Source organism: Danio aesculapii, chromosome 15 (assembly GCF_903798145.1).
Source record: "Danio aesculapii chromosome 15, fDanAes4.1, whole genome shotgun sequence".
Lineage (NCBI taxonomy): Eukaryota > Metazoa > Chordata > Actinopteri > Cypriniformes > Danionidae > Danio > Danio aesculapii.
The window spans coordinates 35,623,421-35,633,366 of NC_079449.1; the positions used below are offsets into that span (position 1 = coordinate 35,623,421).

The 9,946-nt window shown below is 32.3% G+C and overlaps 1 protein-coding gene across 1 annotated transcript; it reads right to left on the reverse strand.

Moving 5' to 3' along the window:
* Positions 1-310: 310 nt before the first annotated feature.
* Positions 311-8,017, reverse strand: il10ra (interleukin 10 receptor, alpha). The gene is made up of 7 exons (XM_056473723.1): positions 7,709-8,017; positions 6,134-6,248; positions 5,863-6,038; positions 5,478-5,623; positions 4,495-4,648; positions 3,611-3,723; positions 311-1,576 (listed from the first exon to the last, which is right to left on the reverse strand). The coding sequence occupies exons 1-7, from the start codon at positions 7,764-7,766 to the stop codon at positions 728-730; spliced, it is 1,611 nt and encodes a 536-aa protein (XP_056329698.1). The 5' UTR covers positions 7,767-8,017; the 3' UTR covers positions 311-727.
* Positions 8,018-9,946: the final 1,929 nt, after the last annotated feature.

Below are 9,946 nucleotides of genomic sequence, written 5' to 3' on the forward strand. Positions count from 1 at the left end.
AAACTTTACAGATACATTTTTGAGACACAAAAGTCTTTTCTTACATCTTGGGTAAAATGAGTGGCCTTTAAGTAATGGATGTAATGTAAGTAAACAAATTGATATTTAAGTTTTCCATTGTTCCCCACCACCTTTTCCGCACTATTCAAAACAATGTAGTACACTTCAAACTGTAAATTTTGAGTTTTGTTGTACCCCAACACATAAAAAAAAAAAAAAAAAAAAAAAAAAACACGTAAGTTCTATTTGTATAAATTATAATTATAGTTGATTTGGTTATATTAAATAATTCACAAAACACAGTTAGCATAGATTGACTTCGATGCCATCATTATTCATATTAATATCACATTCCATTACATTCAGCAATGAAATTCAGAACATCAAAAAATGTCTGTACATATATAACATGTACAGTGAATATTTACAATACATGTGCAAATTCGCAAATGATCAATACAAGTCTGTAACACAATTCAGAATTATATTGCAATCTGTCAGCCAGAATAACTGTGAGCGTCATCATATCCTGATGATTTCACACTCTCCATATCTTGTCTCTTCTCAGCATTTAACCAAAAACGCTGGCCTGACGCATGAAGGAAGTGACAGAAGCTGATTCTTCATTTGAGGGCCCAGCATATGTAGCACATCTCTGCCATCTTTCTAAATAAATAACTGCTAGAGCAAACAGCATAATAATAACCTAGTTCAACCTGAAAAAGTCTCACGTAAATGTCAGCTCTACGTCTCCTAATGTAAAAGGCAAAGTGTCCGTCTTGTAAGGCTCTTTTAAAAGTAGTGGACATGTAATGAAAAGTGACGACTCCTCTGTTTTGTCTGAATGGCAGGACAGATCGTCCAGTCCTAATATATTCACAGTCTCTAAAGGAGATTTTTTTAAATATCTTGGTCTATCGTTGTCATTACCAGTTTGTTCGTGAGAAAATGAATCAAAGTCTGTTAGGAGCTTCCTGGTTTTGCACCACATGCAAGTTTCGGAGTCAGAACACAAGCATGTGACTTGACCAGATCGATAGCCATTGGTGTGACTAACCACATTAGCGTCTTCATCACATTGAATGGTTGTTTCGGTTTCATCCTCAGCTGAAGGACTCTGACTACGATACCCATCCCCAATTACTACAATCTCAGATAAGAGATCATCATGCATAGGCTTGGGTTTGTCAGAAATATCTTGGGTTTGAATTCCCAATCCACTGTCCTCTCTTGTTCTTTCAACAGTACTGCTGTTTCCTCCTCCATCCAGGAAAGGAAGCTCCTCAAGGCTTCTTCTTCCACCGCTGAGGCTGTCCTCGGTTCCTGTCAGACTCCCACAGCCGCTGTCTTCCTCTCTTAGGGGTCTGTTTTTGATCGAGTCCTGCTGGCCGATGCTTACGCCGCTGTCAGTGCTTTCCCTTCTCTCTTTTTCATCCTCAGAAAGCTCCTCTATTTCATCGAATGATTTGGTCTTTTCTGCCATTTTAGTGCTGTTCAGTAGCCATCCCTTCTGAGTGACTGATTCCACTTCAGTTTGTCCTACATTCATTGGGAGCCATCCATTCACAGCCAATTTCTGATAGACAATAAATGGAGAAACATATGGTGAGCACTTAATAATTAATCTCACCATAACAGAAATTGTATACATTCAAATGGTTCAGTCAGATACATGGGGTATGATCAATTTATCAAAAAATCATTTATAATGTTACAAACTATTTAAAAAAATTAAACATTTGAACTTTCTATCAAATTATCCTTAATTTTTTTAATAAAAAATGTGAAGCAGCACAACAGCACAATTAATGTTTTCTACATTAATAATGCTAATACATTATAATGAGAGCACTATAGTTCTAAGAGAGATAACTTTAAAGGGCGACACTTTATTATGGACCAATTCTCTCTGTTGACTAGTGGCACATTACCTGCCTATTATTAAGACATTGGCTGTTTGTCAGTACTTTAAAAGTACATATTTTGCTTAATTTTATTCTACATCTCTAATTCTACTTAAAACTGCCTTAATAATTATTAATAAGCAATAAATAAGTAGTGTATAGTGCAAAAAAATTTAAATCTTAGTTAATGGTTTGTTAGCAGGAATCATAAGTGTGACGTTTTATAGTTATTATCAGCTCTCTGGATTTTCCATTAATGAACATTATACTCAAAACACAAACCAATTAGTGTTTTATTTTATTAACCAAAAATAAATCTTAAATATTGGGGAAAAGTATATATTTAGGTAATAACGGGCAATGAGCCATAGAATTATTAGAAAATAGTGTACACCTCAGGTTAAGAAGGCATACCAACTATTCTATTTGTGTTCAGATGTTGCATTTTAACACATTTTTATTCAGCATTCAAGGGTTCAAATTTAGCTGATGATTGATAACGCAGAAAACTAAGGTTAGAAACTTTGGTAATTTATAGTGTGTTTGGATTTATCTGATCGGTAAATCATGTGATAGTTAATACGGGACCAGCTGTGGTCAATCATAAGCATGTGATCCTCTCAAAATTAGTTTTTAAATAAACTTCCCTTTTGTCTTCAAACAGCAGCTGTGTGTGAGTCTAGTCTTTTGCATTTCGCATACAAAGCCTTTTGTATTGTTTTGTTTAGATTTTTTGACAGTTGTAGGGCTGTGAAATAACAGGGATCATTCAGTGTAGTCATGTGGGACTGTAATACGGTTAAAACATGCCTGGAACTACTTTAGCTCTTGGTTTATTTGAAAGTAATTTAGCATACATTAGAATGTTCAACAATCAAATTCAAGCATTGAACAGCCCAATAGTGTATTTATCTTGTATTCGTTATGTTGTGGGGTCCAAATGTCCCCATTAGGTATTGAACTACTATTCAATTTTGACTTTGTGGGCACATTTGTTTTTTGGTCCCCATAATGAAAACAGCTCATATATCAGATGGAATTAGGTATTTAGATTTTTTTCATTTTTATTTCAAGGATCAGGTTTGATATTACAGTTTGTACAGTATGAAAAAAACATTACATATATGGGAAGCCCCCATTAAGATAGCTGTACAAATGTATGTGTGTAAAATGTCTAAAATAAATATTTATAATATTATAAGATATATTAATATTTTATATTGGCTTATAGTTATTTTCCATAATTCTCTAATTGCTTTTTATTCTGAAGATACATTATCAGCAGTTTATGAAATAGATGTAAAACATAAACTAACATTTTGCTCAAAGCATGTACTAATTAAAGGCCAATTCAGAGAACTATAAAGAACTTTAAAGTAGTCTGTTATATATATTTTACCAGAGTTGGGTTGAGTTGAGTTTAAATAAACCAGAGTCAGAACGCTATCATTCTATGAATGGTATCATGTTATCATTTAACACCAAAGAGCACTGACATCACATTTACGTAAGATACAAAAAATCCCTAATGTTTTTCTTACTGCTACTGTTCCTCGAAAAGAGAACTGACACTTGTGACAAGAGTTAACGCTGAGTCTTTCTTATTAGGGCTCAATTCCTTTTTCTAAAACCCCGAAACTGGCTTGCTCTAACACTTTTAGTTTTCATGAAACTAAATCTATTTCCAAATCACCAAATTGACTCACCAGAACAGCAGGCATTTTACCAGGACGCCTCAGGAAGAAACAGACTAATAACATGAATAAAGTTATGACTCCGACTACACCAATAACTCCGATGGAGATCACCACTGACAAATCTGAAAAACAAGAGAAATATATTGGAGCCAATGCACACTTTATCTCTACACAAAAATGAATGAAAAATGAAAAGTGATGCTACAGGAGAACCCTTTTGAAACCTTTAACTGATCAGTCCATTTATTTTGCCCCTATGAAGAAGCTTTTGTGAAATATGAAAGTTCTATGAATTCTAAAAGTTCCTTATGCAATCATTGATACCAATAAAGAAAATTTATTTCTAAGATTGTATGCTTTTAGAAATATAATTAATTTAATGACACCGTTCAAAAAATTATATATATATTATATATATATATATATATATATATATATATATATATATATATATATATATATATATATATATATATATATATATATATATATATATATATCACGATGATGTTTGACATCATTTTTATTACAGTGTAGTAATGTACTATATAATCCACTCACAACAAAGAAACTATGACAGATGTTCTAATGGTTTTAACCTCTACTGGAAAAGTTTGTTTAGTACGTTTATTGATGGCATGTTAAACGAACAATAAATTCTAATGGATTATAACCCCAAAACACACTAGAAACCATTAAAATGTATTGGTTTTAATGGTTAAATTGTGATGGTTTGGAATGCTTTTAATGGTATTTGTAATTCAATATTTTTTAGGATTGATGAAATACAAAGTATAGCATTATTAAAGAAAAAATTATAACTGATGACTGATACATCACAAAGTTCTACCTGACCCATTTGTTAAAACAGTAGAAAATTTGATCTGTAGTACCTGTGGGTGGATGTATGCAGCGTGGCAATGAGGTATTGCTCACTGCATTAGATGTGATCTCCAATCTCACACGGACACAATACGCTTGCCAATATGATAAATCAGTAAATTCCACTTCACCATCTTCATCATCATCATCGCTCAATGTTTTAGCCTACATCAGAGAAAACACAGCTTTAGAGATCGCAAGAAAATACAATGGAAAGCATTTTTGTTTATCCACTTTTTCAATATCATTGGTTCCAGATAAGACTTCACAAAGGCATCAGTTACAGTTTTAGTAGCCACTCAAATGAACAAGCTACAAGGTAAATCATTAAAACATGACAGCAATTTGAATGGTAAAAGGCTGTGAAAATGCTGCTAATTCACCAAAATAACAACATAAAAAAATTTATGTAAGGAAAGTTTTGGATTTTGTATCCCCACAATGCAGGTAAACAACCTTGTTGTCAAAAAAAACAACATCTAATATTAGTGTCAAAAAACGGAAAGAAAGATGCCAATTTGTGTCCCATTATTTTATTAGTCAAAAGAGCATCAAAGTGTGGAAGTCAAATGAATGTCAAGGTTTTGACAATAAATAGATTAGCATTTTAGACGTTTTTTTTATGTTGTTTTTCATCACCGAGCAAACAAATTTTGTTTAATAAACATCTAATAGACATCTAAACGTAGCTGTCAGTGAAAATCTAATAGACATCTAAGAATAGCGCAAAACTAGACTAGTCGTCAAACAGACAGATTAGACAGATTTTATATGTGTAGTCATTCATTTCTGTTTACTTGACGACTAGTCTAGTTTTGGGCTATTCTTAGACACATATTAGATTTTTACTGACAGCCCAAATTTAGCCTTGTTTTAGCCAAGACGACTATGTTTAAACATCTATTAGACATCTTTTAAATACAAAAAAAATGCTTGCTGGGCATCAAGGTGCCAACTGGGTTTGTCTTCAAGCTATGTACACTGAAAAACCAACCTTACTCTCCTGTCCTCTCGGATACAGAATGGCAGAGTAACTTAGTCCATATTGAAAAAGCTCTTTGAGAAATGGCTTTCTGTGAATCTTAACCTTCATCGTATTTGGCCCGGAGAACAGGTCAAAGTCTGGAGGCAACAGCTTAACTAAAACACAAAAAGAAAACCGTCATTACAATTAAATCTGATTTACAAAATATACTATTGTCAGTTGATGCAAACACAACAATTCATAATTTATATGCATTTTTTGTAAGACCTGCTCATCCCCCAATGATGGTTGGGTTTGCTTACTTTTAAAAATAATATAAAGTCATATAAATGTGTAGGAACTAGCTACTTCTTTGCCAATATATAAAATATTTGCATAAAAAGTCCATACTTACTATCATCTAAACGAATCCTTCTTATCACCAACCAGGAAGATTCACCATTTCCACTTAACAGTTCAATTTTTACTTTCATTGTCGGTTTGAATATAAAGTTCCCAAGATCACATTTAGTTTCTGTAGTCATGTTACATTCTGGCACAATGTCCCATTCAGCATCAGGACCAATATCTCTAAAAAAAGACAAACATATTAGCTTTATATTGCTTAAGCTGGGATAATAAACTGAAATGTGTATATGGTGTTGGTGGATAGTAAGACTGCGTACAGTGCTAGTTTTACTTGATAAAAGGCAGGTACAGGGGCCCCATTAGGGGGATCCCACAGCACTGTTACATTTCCCTCCCATATGTCGAACGTCAGATTTAATTCCTTCTGCTCACCTATGAACAAAAGAGAAAATTTAGCGTTAGGATTTTCCAGGCTCTGTCGATGCTCTTTACTTCATAAAAGAGAAGTGGTTCATTTGCTTTTGTTCTTGTCATAGTTCTAGTCTCGCATTTAAGCTGTACTTTCCGGACGTAGGAGGAATAACAACACCTTTATTGAAACAGGCTGAAGTCATTTTGAAGTTGGATGCCCACTTCAACTGTGAAATCACTAGATTTTGCAAAGTGCTATGCAACACAATGTAACAGCAGAAACTGGTGGTTCACTGAAAAATACAGTTACACAAATCTGTGTTTTCTTGAGTGGTATTTTCTATTGGCTTCAACTTTAAGCTTTATTGGGGCATTGAAATTTCCTTGAAATGTCTTTAAATTAATAACTTAACAACGGATTTCTATGATGTTCAAGAAATAAGGAAATAAATATGATCAGATAGTCATTTCTACATATTGGTTGTCGGAGTTATGAACACAATGTTTGTAGGGGGGATCCAAATTTGGCAAGGAATTTACATCACTCACGTCACTGCTTTGACAGAAAAAGAAACCCCCACTTTCCCTTCATTTCTTCTTTTCAGTATTGTTTAAAAAAAAATGTAAAATAAAAACTAAATTTTATATGATATATATATATATATATATATATATATATATATATATATATATATATATATATATATATATATATATATATATATATATATATATATATATATAATGGCTAGAATAATAGATGTTGTCATCAGTTGTAATTGAAAGCTAGGGTTATTCCCCCCCAAGTAATGACTGTTAACACCTCCGAAGTTAACACACTGTAAAAAAATATATATTTAGTCTTGACAGCATATGTTTTAGGTCATTACAACTTATTAAACTAAGTTAATCATGTTCTAACTTAATTTTATTTTTAAGTTACGCAAGCTGTTTTAAGTCAGTTTAACATAATATAAGTTCAATGGACAATGGTTAATTTGATTCAGCTTAAAAATTTAAGGTAATCAGGATTTTTACAGTGCAGTTAACAGTGGCATGATGTTGGCTAAAACTTTTTAGTGCTGTTTAACAATTAATCTCTATTAATAGTGTACAAAATAAAAGTTTGCCTTCACATAATACATAATATATACACAGTAAGTGCACTGTGTGTATTTATTATGTATAGTGTATATACATGCCTACATATACATTCATAAACTACTGTACTTTACGGAATAATTTAAAATATTCACATATATTAATTAATTACACCAATTCATAAGTAACATGTAGTTATAGTATATAGTTATAGTTTATAGTATATGTATATTTAACTATATAGTGTATAGCTAAAATAAACTAAAAAATAAAATAAATACACAATCTAAATCATGTTCATGCTGTAAATCATATATATATTTACAGAACAAATGACCAAATGACACATACATATGTATATATACTTAAAACAATCCTACCTGCTATCAATCCTGGGATCCAGCAGACTAGAAAACAAATCCATGAGGTCCAATCCATGTTTTAATGTCAGTTCAGCATCATATCCAACAATAATACTCAGTTCACGTCCCTTTCCACATGAACGCTCAAAACCCAAACTCACTTTAACGCTCTAAACATCTGTTCAAACAGCTACAACAGCTCAATGATCATCTACTCTTCAGTCTGATATGCATGTCTCTCTCTTGTTCTCTCTCTTTTCTAAATGTGGCTTTGGGTGGTTGACTGGCTCTCTATGTATTTGCGCTGTGAATGTGAACTTCCCCTCTCTGTTTTGTTTCACTCTTCCGGCAGATATTTCCCCTTATCTTATATAGCAACATGTTTCTCTCTCCCTCTCTCTCTCTCTTGTGGTTAACACTGTGTTAATATATAATCTAAAAATTCTAACAGTGAAAATGCAGTATACAAGTATGTTAATTATTTCCCAATGTAAAGGGAAATACCAGTGTATTCATTAATAAGGGAAATAACCAGAGATAACTTGTTTGTTCTTGGTATTTACGAAGGAATTTTTGTTTGTAATGGCTTAAAAAGTTATTACTGTTTGTGTTTAAGAGTTTTTTTAATAAACAACGAGAACTATGTTGCTTCTTCACAAAACTGAACCAGTGGTGTATTTACATATCCGCATGTCGCGAATGTGTGTTTTCATATCTGTGCTTGCGATCTGTAATGAGTTTTGTGGTCATTGATTATACATGCACAGTGAATGCACATCAGTTTGAAACATTTCTGCTCTTCTGATATGTGTGCGTGTGTGTTTTGGTCGAGTGTGGTTGGAAGATTTAACCAAGTTCTAAGAAGACGGCTGAGCTGTTATGCATATTATTATAATTTAATTGGAAAGTTGTTTATTTTTATAACCCAATAAATAAATATGCTTCAAGGATAATAAAAAACAAGATAACATGAATAAAGAATATAAAATGATGGATTTGTGATAGGATATTTATTCATTTATTCATTTTCCTTCGGCTTAGTCTCTATTTCAGAGGTCGCCACAGCGGAATTAACCATCAACAACATATTCCAACATATGTTTTATGTAGCGAATGCCCTTCTAGTCGCAACCCAGTACTGGGAACCACCCATACACACTCATTCACATACACTCATACACTACAGTCAGTTTAGTTTGTTTAATTCACTTATAGCGCATGTCTTTGGACTGTGGGGGATACCGGAGCATCGAGAAGAAACCCCCGCAAACACAGGGACAACATGCAAACTCCACGCAGAAATGCCAACTGGCCCAGTCAGGACTCGAACCAGTAACCCTCTTGCCGTCAAGGAGATTTAAAATGTTTGTTGCTTTAATTTACTGTATATATGCTATACTTGCATTATCCGTCATACAAATTATCACATTAAAATGTACATTAAAATTTATAATTAATAACAGTAGTGATTTTTTATTTAGTGACATTTTTTATTTCATGTAAAATATATATATATATATATATATATATATATATATATATATATATATATATATATATATATATATATATATAGGGCATTCGCTACATAAAACATATGTTGGAATATGTTGTTGATGGTTAATTCCGCTGTGGCGACCTCTGAAATAGAGACTAAGCCGAAGGAAAATGAATTATATATATATATATATATATATATATATACAGTATATACATACATATATATATATATGTATATGTATAAACGTTTCTTGAATACATTATGCACATTTCATTATACATTTACGTATATGACTCTTTCAAACTAAAATGTGAAATATAAAAATAGTTAATTACACAAAATATACACAAAACAGCTTGCATTATTTTCCATAATATATTATTTATGCATTATAAACAAATCAGAGTATAAAGAAATTAAATATATATTAAAAACTATATTACATACTGTAGATTTAGGGCTATTTATGGTCAATAAACAGTCAAAAGCACAATTAATTATATAAAGCAGGGTCTGTTGCATAAGAAAAATTAAAACTGTCTGGCATTTGTTTCACTCTTCATGTTTCACTTTCCTTACAAAAAGCAGCTTGTTCATACCTCTGGTTCACACTTAATAAAACTTAACAAAAACGGTCATCTAGAATCAGTTCCCCTTTTCCCTATGAAGTTTTGTTTTTCGCTGTTTATAAAGAAAGGACTGGTCCCAGAACAGTACTCTCACAAAAGGATTTTCACACACCTGATCTGAGGCTA

What these genes read in the sequence shown, in the direction of transcription:
- il10ra (XM_056473723.1), bottom strand. Translation starts at nt 7,766, where the DNA reads ATGGATTGGACCTCATGGATTTGTTTTCTAGTCTGCTGGATCCCAGGA. An exon ending in AAGGATTCGTTTAGATGATA is followed by an intron (nt 5,624 to 5,862) that starts GTAAGTATGGAC and finishes TTTGTGTTTTAG; the next exon opens with TTAAGCTGTTGCCTCCAGAC. An exon ending in GTAAAATGCCTGCTGTTCTG is followed by an intron (nt 1,577 to 3,610) that starts GTGAGTCAATTT and finishes ATTGTCTATCAG; the next exon opens with AAATTGGCTGTGAATGGATG.